Source organism: Armigeres subalbatus, chromosome 2 (genome assembly GCF_024139115.2).
Source record: "Armigeres subalbatus isolate Guangzhou_Male chromosome 2, GZ_Asu_2, whole genome shotgun sequence".
NCBI lineage: Eukaryota > Metazoa > Arthropoda > Insecta > Diptera > Culicidae > Armigeres > Armigeres subalbatus.
The window spans coordinates 249799015-249815494 of record NC_085140.1 but is presented as its reverse complement, the minus strand read 5'-3'; the positions used below and the strand labels follow the sequence as shown (position 1 = coordinate 249815494).

The 16480-nt window shown below is 37.9% G+C and overlaps 2 protein-coding genes across 2 annotated transcripts; one reads left to right on the top strand and one right to left on the bottom strand.

Annotated features, from left to right (window-relative positions):
* Positions 1-678: 678 nt before the first annotated feature.
* Positions 679-11262, bottom strand: LOC134216168 (uncharacterized). Its single transcript, XM_062695130.1, has 4 exons — positions 11105-11262; positions 10900-11028; positions 2192-2378; positions 679-2136 (listed from the first exon to the last, which is right to left on the bottom strand). The coding sequence occupies exons 1-4, from the start codon at positions 11111-11113 to the stop codon at positions 1391-1393; spliced, it is 1071 nt and encodes a 356-aa protein (XP_062551114.1). The 5' UTR covers positions 11114-11262; the 3' UTR covers positions 679-1390.
* A 1911-nt stretch (positions 11263-13173) lies between these two features.
* Positions 13174-13981, top strand: LOC134216167 (probable RNA-binding protein EIF1AD). Its single transcript, XM_062695129.1, has 2 exons — positions 13174-13337; positions 13399-13981. Exon 2 carries the CDS (start codon positions 13424-13426, stop codon positions 13883-13885), a length of 462 nt encoding a protein of 153 aa, XP_062551113.1. The 5' UTR covers positions 13174-13337; positions 13399-13423; the 3' UTR covers positions 13886-13981.
* Positions 13982-16480: the final 2499 nt, after the last annotated feature.

The following is a 16480-nucleotide window of genomic DNA, read 5'->3' as shown; positions in this document are numbered from 1 at the left end:
ATCCATTGTTGTTGTGCAGTGGGCAGGGATTGAATCCTAAAGAGAATGACTTTTTTCGCAAGTTGTCATGATTAAGAACTAATTCGGGAGGCTATACCCCATGATAAATTTCTTCTAGAAAGCTCTAAATTCGGGAAAAACTGGCTCTGGTGATGTGTTTCTACTTGTTCTTCGCAACTGTGCAGTAACCAACACGAAATGAGCGAAAACAAAACGAGAATCATAATTTTTCTGTGGGGGCTGCCTATCCGATTCTGTTTTTTTCGCACTTGTATACTGCCGTTATACGCATAATTGTCCCATGTATATAGGGAATCCCAGCAAACATGGGACAAATATGCGTATGATGGCAGTATACAAGTTTGATAAATTTGTTATCATGGCTTGTTATGATTCCGAATAGTTTTTGCCTCTCTTTTACCGTTGTTCGTTATCTATTGAGAGCGATTTCTGCGAACCATGGCAGTATGGGATCAAATCAGGAAAGGGACAAGTTTTTTTTTTCTTTTTTTTTTTATTTTTGTCAGCTTCTAAAACGGCTTAACACAGACCCAGAGAGCGCTGATCTTATTCAAAAAAAAAAACTATTTCTGAGGCCTTGATGATTTTGGAATTTTGGTCTTAGAATGTTGTCATTTCACAGACGAATTTGAATGTTTGGTGAGTATATCATAATGGTTAATGTTGCGTTGCCGTAGTCCGACGTAGTCTCTATAGTGCGTAAGAAAATGACAGATCCCCCTTCCTTCCCCTATAAGTGCTTACGTAATTAGTGTACGACCCCGAAGTAGTAGATATCTAAAATCTTGATAGTAAAGAGGCGTTCGGATCCGAAATATTGTCAAACTGTTGAACCCGCTCGGAAGAATGTTTTCCTTGTTCAGCTCACTGGGAGGAGGCAGATCCATCGCAATTGTTTGTTTTTATTAAAAAGTTTTAAGAAAGAATTAAAATAATGGAAGCGTGTTATCCAAACTGTTTAAAATTAGTTTAATTTTTTGTGATATAAGAACATATTCTCATTGGTTCAAAACCATAGAAATGAATTAAGTATCAGAAATTGGTTTGTACGTATTCTAATTCTAATGATTTTTTTAAATTACTTTCCATTTTAACATTTCTGAATCGAATAAGTGAACCAGCACTTCCATTGAATGGTAGGTATTTAGTAATTGATCCTATTAACACTCATACCATGCGGATCCGGCACTATACAATCTATCTAAATTCCTATGCGTCGAATCAATGCGTCTATGCGGAAAATATAAACGCTTAATTTATTTCAGCTTTTCCTGCACTGAGCTTTTACATTAACCTGTATATATCAATTTATATTATGTTTGAAACTACAGTTTAGAGATCTCAGATAAATATAGCATTATTCTAGAAGTCAAGATCTGTTAGCCTGCAAGTCCAACTCATATTTTCTGATTCGCTCTAGACTTTCCACCTCCAGCTTCATTTTAGCCAGTGCAATCCTTTCATCTCGCTCCAGCTCGAGCTTTTTGAGCTCCGTCTCTCGTTCCAACTGCAACCTTTTCATTTCCAGGTCAACATTATTCTGCTCCCTGGATAGGCATAGCTTCTGCCGTTCCAGATCTAGCTTCTGCCGTTCCAAATCCAATTGCTGTTGCAATTTCATGACTTCAAACTTAAGCTTTTTCTCCTGCATCACCACCAGCTGGAAAACGGAGGAAGTATCGGACGCTGGCCTTTTTCTCGGAAACCTATCCATTAAAGCTCGCTTTGCATAGAAATCCGTTTCGCTATTGCTGGCCGTCGATGGTTCCGGTGTGTACGCCAATTGAGCTCGTTCTGCGATGTAGTCTTCGACTGCTTCGGCATTCTGTGCGATATGGCCGGCGTGTTTCACTTGATCGGGTTCGCGCTGACTCGGGTGCTCATTTGTTTCCAACTTGATTCGAACATTCTCAAATGGGATGTTGGCCTGATTATTACCACCATTGGCAGCTGAATACAGCTCCGAAGACAGGACGTCGTTGGTAATCATCTCGTCTGCGTACTCATCCACATCGCTTGAAACGGGTATCATACCTGTGGCCATGTTCGCTTGAACCAAGTGCCCATAAAGGCGTTCCAACAGATCGAAATGTGGACAAACTCGCCTTATGTGATCTGAAACAGTGGTACATTGCTAAAAAAAATCTCCTCAAACTGATATGATACATACCATGGTACAAGCAATCTCCGCCATTGGCCAGCAATTTTGCGCCTTCTTGGGCCTTCCACAAAGCTGTAGCTAGGAAAGATGTCTTCAAATTACGCATTTTATTTTTGATGATCTGCCAGCTGATATACCGAATAGCAACAGATGCCTTCGAACAGATTTTAGCATAAAAAATCTGAGCCGTTGGTTTCTGAAATTTAAATAGGATGGCATTGAGTATATTATGTATGTAAATTAGATTTTTTTTTTCAAGGCGTTTAGAAAATAACTAAATGATAACTAAACTAGTTCGCATGTCTTGGTGTCGCATAGAATATGAGTTCAATCAAACATGTTACTGAACAAGATATCTGTATTTTTATATTGCCTGATTTTTTCAAAATTGAACGCGGCGAACCATTCGTGAAAGGTACCGCCGCGCTTTCTGCACCCCGTTTACTTGATTCTTATTAATGAATGAATAGCATTGCGGTGTATCGTTTGACCTTTCGACAGTCATTCGCCACGTGAAGTTTTGTGCAAGTACCCATTTGGGAACATTACAAACGCCGCGCAGTGTATCATATCCAGAAAATCTGACAATACCACTACTAGGCGAACCTGCCCGATCTCGCTCGGGTTTTATTTTCGATCTGTTAATCATTTAATTGATTGCAGTGTCGCACTCTAGATCGTTTTCAGTTCGAGCTGAATGGCTTTCTTCAGAACTCACAAAACCGTTGCATTTTGACAATTTTTCAACTTTTCTCGTCAAATTGATCAACTCTCAGTATATACAAACACAGCGGATCCCAAGACGAATCGATTGGTGAACAGATCTTGTAAATCCGTCAACCCGTTCGTGAGTTATATTGTCTCAAAGGAAATACAAACTCATTTTTGTATATAGAGACTAGTCGAACCTGCCCGATCTTGCTCGGGTTGTTTTTTCTTCGTTCTAAGGGTCTGTCTCAATTGGATAATTAAACTGAAATTAAACTTAAAAGTTACATTTCAATAATTACCAAATAACCCTGCTCGCAGAGCAAGATTACTTTTAACAGATATCGAATCATTTTCCATCGATGTCCTATTGGAATTGCTGGGTAGCACCAGCCATTCTTATAACGGGGTGATTTTTTAATTTTCGAACTGTCACTTTTAAGTTTAATTCTTCAAATGAGACAGACCTAAGGGTCTGTCTCAATTGGATAATTAAACTGAAATTAAACTTAAAAGTGACATTTCAATAATTATCAAATAACCCTGCTCGCAGAGCAAAATTACTTTTGACAGATATCGAATCATTTTCCATCGATGTCCTGTTGGAATTGCTGGGTAGCACCAGCCATTCTTATAACGGGGTGATTTCCTAATTTTCGAACTGTCACTTTTAAGTTTAATTCTCCAAATGAGACAGACCCTAAATGTCAATCGTTTAGTCGTCGCCCTCTAGATCGATTTTAGTTCGAGCTTGATGGTTTTGTTCGGAATTCATGGAAATGCATTATTACATTTGTTCAACTTTCCCAGCAAATTGTTCTATTTTTCATATAGGTTTCTACATAAACACAGCTGATCTCAAGACGAATCGAATAGTAAGGAAATCTTGCAAGTTGGTCAGCCCGTTCATGAGTTATACTGCCGTGAATCGCATATTTGTCCCATATGATTGGGAAACCCAGCAAAAATGGGACAGATATGCGATTCACGGCAGTATATTGCCTCAAAGGAAAAGCAAACTCATTTATATATATAGAATATGGTCGGGGTTCAACCAAACCGCACCAACTTTTTTGGCTTTTTGACTGACTTGTGATATTTTGTTCGTACAAGGAAACGGAAACCATTCCATATCAATTCAATACCAAATTTTCACAACGATCTGCTTTTGTAAACAGAAATTCAAACGTCAATTTGTCGAATCTGAGATCACTCCCACGCAAACCCATAGGTCAACAGGTAGTCGAAGTCTTCAACTATACGTTGGATCGATCAGGTGGAAGATGATTATTGTGCAGTAGACTGGCCTAGCTTAGTATGAGGAGAAAAAAATGTTATTGAATTCCATGGGGCACCCCCCAGGATTGTGTGTTTGGGTGAGAAAATCAATCTCTCAAAATTTCAGCTCGATCGCTTGTTGCATAAGCTGGCGCATTTGATTTGAAGTTTGTATGGGGATTTAAGCCAAAATATATAGGAAAATACACCTCCGTCACTCATTTGATCTGGGAATTGATTCTCATTGCTCAATTGAGCTCAGAATTGCAAAAACGGCAGTTGGTATGCTATAGAACAATTTCCCAGAACGTTGTGCGATTATCAAATGAACTTTTACTTAGCTTTCGACTGGTTTATTAGTAGCTAAATTGTGTATTTTTGGATTTATTGATCGAATCGTATCAGCCGAAGACTATACAAAAGTTTATTTAATCATCATACAATGTTCTGTGAAATTGTTCTATAGCATACCAACTGCCGTTTTTGCAATTCTGAGCTCAATTTAGCAATCCGAATCAATTCCCAGATCAAATGAGTGACGGAGGTGTATTTTCCTATATATTTTGGCTTAAATCCCCATACAAACTTCAAATCAAATGCGCCAGCTTATGCAACAAGCGATCGAGCTGAAATTTTGAGAGATTGATTTTCGCATCCCAAGACACAATCCTGGGGGGTGCCCCGTAGAATTCGACAACTTTTTGTTTCCTGGGCCAGTCTATTGTGCAGCCTCCGTAAACTGTGTGGTTGATGACTTGCAGCTTATTAAAGATAAATTTAAGTACACTGGGGTTGGTTTTTACGCAGTTTGTTTTTGTGGCCTTTGGGTTTATTAAATTAAAACACCCCACAAAAAATCGCAGAAAAATCAAAAGATATTTAGAAAGATATGAAAATTTAACCGCTCCACCACGGAGGCCAAACTTTTAAAAATTACACAGGGAAACAAAATTTAACCTTTTTCGGGTCCTCAGAACCAATTGATGTGTCTTCAGTAGATTTTGGCTCGCTGAATCCGAATCTGTCATCAGATATGCTCTAACACGTTCAAATTTTGAGATATAGCTAGATTAATACCGCTAATTTGAAGAAATTGGCATTTTTCGAAGCACTTTCATGTAGTATATAAACATAATTTTCAGTCAATATCCGAAACGGTATAAGCACATCTGATCTAATGAATTTTCATCAGAATTACACGTTACAATTGTTTTCTATTCGGTTTTCCTTGAATTTAAGTTCAGTGAATATAATTTAAAAATATTCCATGCAAGTCTGTTTCAAAAACTTGCATGCAAACGCCATCACCACCAGTTCGAAGCCACCAAATACACAGGATTTTGTTTTTACACGATTTTTTTTCGCTCGTATTTTTGATCGTGCGACTTCAATTTGCCAACAATCTCTTCGCAACATGTTTCAAAAAATCCAGAATAAATCAAAGAAAAATCACATGATAATTAATATAGGTACGTTAAACATTTAGGATGAGTGGAAAATTGAGAAAATGTAAATCGTGTAAAAACAAAATCCAGTGATCAACAACATGCGGCCAGAGGAACTGTGATATGAAAATATTGAATGAAATATAGAGTCAGTTTGTAAATATATGTTTCATTCGACTTTTAATAAAATATCCATTTTTTTTTTCATTTTATGCTCAACATTTCTCCTCCTCCTAAAATGTTATTCTGCTCGTTTTCTGGTTGTTTTTTTCGATCGATCAACTTCCAATAACCACCTACTGGTGGTCTGTTATCATATTGCAATTGTGTTGTGCTAGAATATTGTGCGAACATGATGATCCAGAAAGTTCCTTTCTTTTAATCAACAAGGAAACAGATCGGATTGCAATTTGAACAAATTCAAATTCGCTACCAGATCCCCTACCAGAGCATTCAAGCCACATTGACTAATAAAATACATTCCAGCACTTGGAAAATAAGTTGAAACTGAAGCATTTTGTAACTTCATCGTAAATTTTCTCATTCATGCCGTTGTTTTGTTAAGTTAGCAGGGATTGAACTTATCATTTCATTATCATTTAGTATTCAGCCAATAACTCATTCCAGAGGCGGAATTCCGAAAAGTGTTGTATGGCGGACTTCTAGCGCTGATTCCTCTCTACAACTTTGTCTAAGGATTCATTGCTCTATGTCTAATATTCACCGCGGGAAACGCTAGTATCATTTTATATACTAAATGATAATAACACTTATTATCATTTAGTGTATTGAGTGTTCCTAGCGTTTCACGCTGTTAATATTAGACATAGAGCAATGTACCCTTAGACAAAGTTGTAGAGGGGAATCAGCGCTAGAAGTCCGCCATACAACACTTTTCAGAATTCCGCCTTTGGAATGAGTTATTGGCTGAATACTAAATGATAATGAAATGATAAGTTCAATCCCTGAGTTAGAGAAATATCAGAGTGCAGAATTGGCGGATCATCCAACCATATGCTCGGGTAACTGTTACATGTTGAACAGCACACAAGTGGAGTGGAGCCCAGGTTTTTTTTCTGGTGCATAACTTTGCGTCTTAGCACCTAACAAAGCTTGATAAAACTAGTGAACTTTTTCCCGTTTCACTGTTATAAGCTATTAAAAGTAAAAGCTATAGATAAAATAAATTGCATTGGTATTATTGCAACATCCACGCATCATTTTCAACGCGAATCAAATAAAAAGTCCCCCACGCACGAGTAGGTTGTTGACGTTTTCCGGTTTCTGTTGTAGCCGTCAACGTCGCTTCAGCTTGTATGCAATCATACACAAGAACGATCGAATGCAACTTATTCGTTGATTGATTTTGCAAATTGATAGTTTTCCGCCCAAATTTCTATCATAGGAATATTGGAATGATTATAAATAAGAGGAATAATCAAAATATATAGAACTGCGTATAGTTCTCGTACTTGCTTTATTCGAATGAACATAATAAATGAGCTTCAATTGACAGTAAATACACCATATCACTTTTTTTTTTTTTTTCGAGGGTTGACTACACGGAGAAAAATAAATGGTAGAAACAACCAAAACTGAGGTTAATTTAACCAAAATCTTAGGTTGAATTTGGCACAAGCTATGCTTTAGTTTGAAATAACCTAGTCGTTAAGTTGAAACAAACTAAATTATTGCGTTACATATTTCGCCAATTCTTAGACGAATTCAACTAAACATATGTTTGAATCAACCATATTGTTGGTTTGTTTGTTTGACGTTTATGAAACAACAAAGAATTATGGTTGTTTTAAACTAAGAAAAGTAGCTAAAAATAAACAAAACTTGGATTGTATCAAACGAAATTATTGGTTGATTCAAACTATAAAATGGTTGTTATTACAATGTATGGTAACCAAAAAATCATTTAATCTAAAAATAATCGGGAAGAATGAAAAACTTATACGTATCATTTTATAATGTATATTTGACATTACTTTTAAGCAACAGAGCTAAGAGATACCGAGATAATCCGAGAGAAATTCTCTATGCATATCTGTCATACCAGCTATCTGGTATGACAAATATGCATAGAGATTTTCCGTCGGATTATTTCCACGTATTCGTAACATTATATATTTCGTAGTATTTTTCCGCTTCTGGCCTCTGGGGTCATCATACTGGCCGCCTTCATTTGCGTTTTTTGCACACATGTTCTCAGCTATAGATCCCGATGGATACAATTCTTCTTTTCGATGGCCGTTTTTCCTAATTTTAATAAAAACACTTTGGAGATAGCGTATTTTTATATTTTATAATATATGCTTACCTGTGATTAGCATAATTAATGATTACCTCGTTGATTACGATAAAGGAATAAGCTTTTTGGCAACATAAGATACGCACAATTGTAGAAAATGAGATGTTTTCAGACAAATGGCATCTGAAAATGCCCGGAAAAGCAAGATGAAAAAAAATATCCTGATCTGTTTGTTATCACAAACATAAACGAGCAACCTAATATCTGGTAGAAACAGTCTGATCTTTTGGTAACAACAACAAAAATATTGGTTTGGAACTACAATAATACATGTTGAAACAAACTGAAATTTTGGTTTGAAACAACCTAACAAACCAGCTAGATTCAACCTTCATGCTTCTATAAATCCAAACAACTTTTGTTTAAAAACAAATTGGTTTTATAGTTTGAAAATCAACCAACATTTTGGTTGTTTCAAACTAAGCTGTTTTTTCTCCGTGTAGTTGAAGTCTTAATAGACTCTGGTATCTCGGCTGGGCTCTCCATGTGATACACAATGCAGACGACTCAAGCTATATTGCTCACTAGGTCACTGCGGTCTGGGTTCGTATTGTGATCATACAGATACATTTCCCTTCCCGCAGTCTGTCAGTTTAAAAACAAATAATAATAATAATAATAATAATGAAAGCTCATCACGCGCATGAATGTTTTCCGAATAATTAACATGTAAAGTTGATTTAATGTTTTCTTGGAGCCGACATTCAATACCGAATAGTAGTCTATGTTGACAACGGGTGGTACTGATGCCATCTCCAAGTAAAGGCCGTTCTACAGCGATTAACGCAACGGCGCATCTTGACAGTAATTCTGTATTCTCTGTCAAAACGCGTCACCGCGCCCACCACCGCAGCCGAGCCATAACACTTTGATGTAATGTGATGGGATCATACTAGTGGACTTTGTTTCAACATGGAATAATTTAAATGGTATCGTAAATATACAATACATTAATTTAAGTACTATTGCAATAAATCGACATATTAATCTGAGAGCTTCCATTATTTTGGTGGTTGATCAAGGTTATGGCGTCATATCCTTTACAGTACTGTCTGATATCATAAATTTCAGTAGTCAAATGGTCATGTTCTATTCCGCTCTTCAAAATTCAAGTCTTTAAAGTCTGGTCCAAGATTCAGTTATCAAAGGTATGGTAATGCTTCATTGCATCTATTTCCTAGCTAAATAAATGAATTTTACGATTATGAAGCATTGATTTATATGAATAACATCATAAAAAATATGTACTACTCGTTGGATAGTCATTTCTATTATTGTGAGTTGTATAATTAATGTAAAACACTACTTGTCTTCTATATTTTAGATCTGTTATTGTCATTATGTTGTTGTCGGTTGTCTGTCTGTTATGTTTCAACATAAAGGTCTTTTATAACTTTGTCTTATTAGTGTTTTAGTCATTGTTAGATACAGTATGTATAAAACTACAAAAGAATTGTTGAGTATTGCCTTACAAATCCTATGTCCTTCTTCTATCTATCAATATCTGATTTCTCCTTTTATCAATCTCTTTTTCTCTTTTATAATCTCAACCTCCACTTTTTTCTTCTGTCTCTCTTCTATCTCAGATTTTCAATTTAATATTTTTCTATCCAATAGTACAGTAAACTTCTACCTTGGTTGCTCTAAACCATTTCTGAAACAAAAATAAAAGCGCCAGAGGAAATACAACATCATATTTACATTCAATAGAACTTACGTCAACGAAAACATATTATGTATTTTTTTTTTGCTTGGACAAACTATTATATTGAATTCTTGTTACTTTCCTCTTGAAACCGTTCACAGAAAATAACCAGGCTTGTATACAAGTCTTTGAAGGTGGCTTGCATAAAACATATTTTTAAATAACTTTCACTTACTAAAATTGATAAATCACTCTTATTATGTTTAACTTGCTCAAAATGCACCACATTTCGAAAGATTAGATGCTTGTGATCCATTTTGGACCTTGAATGACTAGTAATTCTTTTTATAGGGTTAGCGATGGCTGTTCCAAAATGCTCAAAATCATTGATTTTACGACATTTATTGATGTATATCTCAAAATCTCGACGTGTTAGAGCAAATCTGAAGTCAGATTCGGATTCAGCGAGCCAAAATCTACTATAGGGACACATTATTTGGTGTTAGGGACAAAATCTTGTTGAGCTGTGTATCAATGTAGCTTCTTCCTATAGGTTCGTTTTTTTTTCTAGGCAATTACCTATCTGGCTCTTATTTTGGGCTGCGAATAAAATAGCCGGACGAATAGTTTTTATTCTGCGCTGTACAATGTATGTACTCCTCAGGATAGAAAGCACTCATTTTAGTTGACTAGAAGTTAAATCAAGATATATATAAATGCCTATATATAGACCAATGCAAGATCTTGATCTAACCTCACTTATTTGACAGTTCACAGAGCTTGTTTACAAGGTATTAGAAGAAAAATCGATGAGGAGAAAATTAAAATTCATATTTTTAGTTTAAAATTGCTGCGATCCGAATATTTCAATGATATTCTTTGCATTCAGCATGAAATCAATCACAAAGGACATCTACATGCGAATAAAATGACGAAACAATTTTATCGGAAGCTTCGCCAGAGGCTAAGTCCCGGTGAAAAAGCTCTGTGAACTGTCAACCTACGTCATCATGCACTGGTCTATATATTCTTTTCTTCTTCTTCTATCTTCTTCTTCTATATACATAAAAATGAATTTCTGTCTGTCTGAACCTTATAGACGTCGAAACTACTGAACCGATCGGCGTGAAAATTTGTGTGCAGAGGTTTTTGGGGCCGGGGTAGGTTTGTAAGATGTTTCGAGACCCCTCCCTACTTTGGAAAGGGGGATCCCATACAAATGTAGAACTCGAGTACTTGTCAGAGAATAAATCAATTTTAGGCGAAACGAAGTTCGTCGGGTCTGCTAGTATTACATAATAGCAACTACTGTTATTCAACCTACCTCAAAACTCCCGGGATGAATGCCTACTTCCTCTAGGACATGTACCAACAATTCTTGTGTCTGAACTTCATTCCACCGAATGGTCGGATTCAATCGTCGGCGAGTATGCTTTTGCTTTGTATGGATTGACTACAAAAAGAATATTACAATTAAAATGTTTATTGAAACAGCGGAACATTTATGAATAACACAACGTTCTACTTACTCTATCCATGGTTTTTAGCAGGTTTTTAGTTGACCATTCAAATTATATTTTGTAGTAAATTAGGCCTGATGGGGCATGATGGGCATTATGATAATATTTTGTTTACCTTCGGTCCTCGATTCCTTTCCTGATCATTCGCTTCAGAAACGTTAGAAACCGACGTGCCGACTAGAGATGGGCAAAACAGCTCATTGCAGTGAGCGGATCTGATCCGTTCAGCTCATTGAAAAGAGTCAGCTCCTTGGATCAGCTCTTCAGTTCTTTAATGCTACATATATTTAAAACATAATTGTTAATATTATCATTTTAATTATTGTTCAAAAATTAAAAAAAAAAAATTCTTTCATTCATCATTCATCTATTTACCTCACTTTGAAATCTTTAAAATGTTAAGCAACAGAGAGGTAATAATTTCTATTGAAAAACCGACAATTTTAAACTAATAACATTTATTACGCTTTTTCTAACCGTCTAGTTTTGAAGTCTAAGAATTCATTTAGAACCATCACATTTATTTCTATACAAAAACTAACTCAACATTATTTTCTATTAATAATTCTAATTGATAACGTTGATAACGTTTCTCAAATCATTAATTTGAATAATTCAGTCCCTAGTCTCTGATATGTATATGAACCATATCACGTGTCATAAGTTTTCTCTTCATATGTACTGGGTGCAGTAAATCAATGCCTTGTTTGCGCGCGCTTCTAACCCTTATAACTAGGGATCCTACATTCAGAGATATGCGAAAGCGGCCATCTTGAGCCAATCGAGCATTGATAGCTGTCAGAATCTGAGCCAAATGAACATTGTTATTGTTGCGGATTGAAAGGTATTGCGATTGTAATGCAAAAGATTTTACGAAAAGTTTTGTCGAATAAACAATTTGTTTTACATTGGCAAGTTGAAGTAGTCTAGTTTATGCATGGTACTTTGTTCATTTGTATTGTACTTTTATTTGAGTGATAATGCACTGTTGGACGTTAGATAACGAAATCTGAAAATGCCATTATGCGCAAAGTCATGTTCGAGCTCCAACATTTTGCGCCACGGCAAGTGCTGGCAGCGTTTGTTTACAAAAGTAACAGCGTTGCTAAATCGTCTGGAAAAGTATTCGCACATCTCTTAATATAGGATCCCTACTTCTAACCATGCGTAGTTGACGTTTTCATACAAGCGAGCCCATTCATCTATATTGGTTCCCGAAATGCGAGAGAAATAAAAACAAGAGAGTAAATAAATTACAGAGCACGGTGCTACAAACAAACCGAGTGCACATGTAGCAGTATGCTGGCGGGAAAACCCGTCGCAAGTAAAAGATCCGCTCCGTGCAAGACACAGCTCCCAGTTCGGTTCGTTTGAACCAAACGGTTCGCTCGCTAGCATCGGTCGCGACTGATCCGGATCGAGATCCGTGTCGCACGGATCTGAGCTGATGGCGCAGCTTCCATGTCACAGCAATTTCGAGCTGGATGACGACATGAGCGGAACTGAGAGTTGTTCGGATCTTCGGATCTTTTGCTTGGTACGGTTCGTTCGCTACCGCACGACTAGGTATCTTTTGTGTGTCCGTTCGTAGCGCCGAGTATGTGGGTATGGGTTAAGAAATAGACGTCAAGCTAGATTATTTTTGCTTGTGTATTTCTTATTCCTCTCTGCAGCAGAAATGATTTCTGTTGCTTGGCTAGATGGTGCTGTCGCTTGGCTTGGTGGTGCTTGAGGTGCAAATAATAGACGATCAGCACGTGCGCGGTACTGGACTAAAATGCTCATACAAGCTCGCTTGTGTCGTGTACCGCGAGCGTGGTATTTTCGTTTGAGCTGTACAAAATACAACAGCGCGCGTACTCGAGGGAGCTTCTCTAGGCGCGTGTTTGACAATGATTTAATCAATTTAAAGTGAGCTGCTGAGCTGGGCTTCTTTAAAAAAGATCCATGGCTCATCAGCTCAATGTAGGGAAGCGAATCTTTGGAACAGCTCCTGAGCGCTCCGCCCATCTCTAGTGCCGACGTCAAATAAAAACGCAAAAAACATCGCACGAGTAAAAAAAAGGAAAAAAACAAAAACAGTTGCAGTTGATGGTGTTGATTCTCCAGGTTGATCTCAGGTGTTGATAGATTTATTCCAGGCGAACGCCAAGTTAATACCTTTGAAATTGATATAAACTAATTTAAATGCTTTATAAGTTTGTCAAGAACTATAAATTGATTATTTTGTCCCATTCTTATCGTGAGTATACACTTTTATTTAAAAAAAAAAACTTGAAATAACCTCTTTGGTTGCTCCTCAGCACCGAAAATATCCATTTGAATATCATGTCCCGAGTGATTCGAATCAAGCACGTTCTGAAGGAGCAGGAAGGAAATGAATTTGATGTACCGACGGCAAACCAAACCATCGTCCGCGTAGTGGCCAGCCGAGGAAATAACCTACACGAGGTTGAAACGGCAACCGAGGGGGAAGAACGCTACCTCGTATCGATGCCGGTAAAGTTTCGCAAAAATGTCTGGATCAAACGGGGTGACTTCGTGTTGGTGGAACCGATCGAAGAGGGCAATAAAGTGAAAGCGGAAATTTGCCGCATCCTGACGCCGGAACACGTTAAAGTGTTCGAGAAGGAGGGCGTTTGGCCCAAACAGTTCACCAAGAAGCGGGAACACGAGGACGACCTTGACGAAGATGGACTGGTGCGGAACACCAATAGGCAAATGGTCGACGAAGACGATACTAGCGATGATGATGTGAGCACGGATGGGAGCGAAGATGAACGAGTTTAGGCTTAGTATTGATTATTTACCTAGAAGGAGATGATTCATTCTTAACTAGTTAAGTACACTAAATATTAAATGTTATACTTGTACAACAGCTAAAAAGCAAATATTGTTCTCAAAAGAAATCAATTGGCTATCCGTCAGCAATTTTGGTATTGTAATCGAATCGTTTTCCCATTTGATTTGGCTTGCGTAAACCATCTTGACACATCTTGTTTGTTTAATGTGAACAGACGTCTGCATTTTTCAACTTCGTTTTACAAATTTATTACAATTCATACCGTGACCTGCCCTAATTCCGCGCATCGCCTAATACCGTGGTTTTCATTTAAAATCAGAACCTGGCTATCATGGACATCGTATTATTTGGTGAAATGTTCAAACATATTATGTTTGAACATTTCAACAAATAATGTGATGTCCATGACACCCAGGTTCTGATTTTTTATGAAAACCACGGTATTAGGCGATTCGCGGAATTAGGGCAGGTCACGGTACAGCCTTACAAATATTTTTCCGATTTTTTTGGGGCCAAAATCTATGCGAAATGCATTTTTGGAGGATCTATTTTCAAGCCAGTGACGCAATCCAGATAGGCGTCCCGCGTTTTGAAAGGTACCCAGCATCAAATGGAGCAATGCACACGTAAACGTGTGCACGACTACATTTGATGCTGGGTACCTTGCGTAGCTTGAAAAAAAAAACGCTGCGTGGACATCGGCCCTTAAGCGGTGATTACCAACACGCTTAAGCCTGGTCTAAGCCGATCAACGAGGAACGGAGGTGTGGCCTTCCGAAATTCTGCGGTAGATGTAAAAATCAGGGTGAACACTGAACTTCGTTTGCAAAATTCCCGACTTTTTCCCGGCCTTTTTTGATTAAAAGAAAAATAGACTTTTCCTTTTTAAGATGAGTCTGCTGTGGAATGAAAATCTGTTTAATATAAGAAAAAAAAATTACTTCTATGACTTGAAAATAAAATCAAAATTCATCATCTAGATAAGTTTTGAATCAATTAAACTCATTAGTCATATTTAATGAATATTCCCGATTAAAGTTGCATATTGAAGAAAGCTGAATTTGGATGTTTTATGATGTTAAGCTTTTTTAGATTTGACATACGTTGCTCGGCGTTGGTGTTGGTGTTGGCTACGCTAAACATGAGCTCTTAGCATAGGCCTGGCATTGAGGGTTCGTCTTAAGAGCACCGCCCATGGAAAATGTGTCAAATGGAACGCAAACGTATCCTATGTGCGGAGCTCTTTAGCCGACCCATCATGCCCCATACTACCCTACATTATGTGTAAGTATTTGATTTGAAAAATGTATTGGAGGTAACCACTTTCCTTCGAGACGAGCTCGGTGGTCTAGTGGCTACCGCTTCTGCCTTATAAGCAGGAGGTCGTGGGTTCAATTCCAGGCTCGTCCCTTTCCTACTTTGTATCTCTATCTTAGTTCTTTCTGTGTTTCACGTTATACCAAAACGATTTCTACTGTTATAACCTTCCACACAATCCCAAAACCTCCCGTGGCACCTTTGAGAGGTCGTAGAGTTCTCTGCATCTTTCTTATGTAGGTGTCCAATTAACCATCCTTCCCCTTCCTCAGCGTTCGCAAGGATGTGGCCAGGACAGATCTCGACTATTGGAGAGTGCATTGCTTCATCTAAGAGATAGTGATTAGTTCCAAATCAATATCTGTGGTAACAGATGAAAATGATGCTACTCTCATACAATAGTCTTGGTTTGTACCACCTACGAATTTGTGCGAACTGCTAAATGTTAATGCTAATGCTAATGGAGGTAACCACTTTCCTTCGATGGGACTCGAACCTATGACCCTCAGTACGATAGACAGGTGCTTTTTACCCACTAAGCTGCCAGCGATTTGCATCATCCGTCCCGTTAGGGGGGGGGCGTAAAAACCTGGATCCTGGATGTCCTGGAGGGAAAATTTAAGGGAACCACATCGGGCTGAACGACTTATTGGCTCCAAACCGGGCACACGCGGCTCTTGCACAACTTTGGCAAAACCCCTTCTGGATAATTCGCGACGTTCCCGGGATCCACAATACTGGGATACTTATGGGACATCTGCCAAAATCATGATCGCGCTTTCCGACCATGCAGCCAGCATCACTGCCTTCATTCATTTCCTTGGAATATAAACAATCTTCCTCACGGGCATCCAGAGGATTATCTCGGGAGTAATGCCCACATCGATCCTTCCTTGGATCTATCCCCCCAGTGGGCCGTGCAGCTCATGTAACCCAGTCCCTCTTTTTAACTAAACTACTACAAGTCTCAACCAGGCCAGGGGGACTGACAATCCCAATATCTACATCGCCACACATTAACCCATTTCATATACGTTCCCTAGCATTATTGCTTCTTCTATGGCTTTACATTCCAACTGGAACTTGGCCTGCTTTTCAACTTAGTATTCTATTAGCATTTCCTCAGTTATTAATTTGAAAGCTTTTCCCTGCCCGCCATTGCATGAGTATGTATCTTGTGTGGCAAGGCAAGTACAATGGAGACACTTTGTCCAGGGTGTCGAAAAAGTTTCCAACCCGAAAACATCCTAGACCGGACCGAGAAT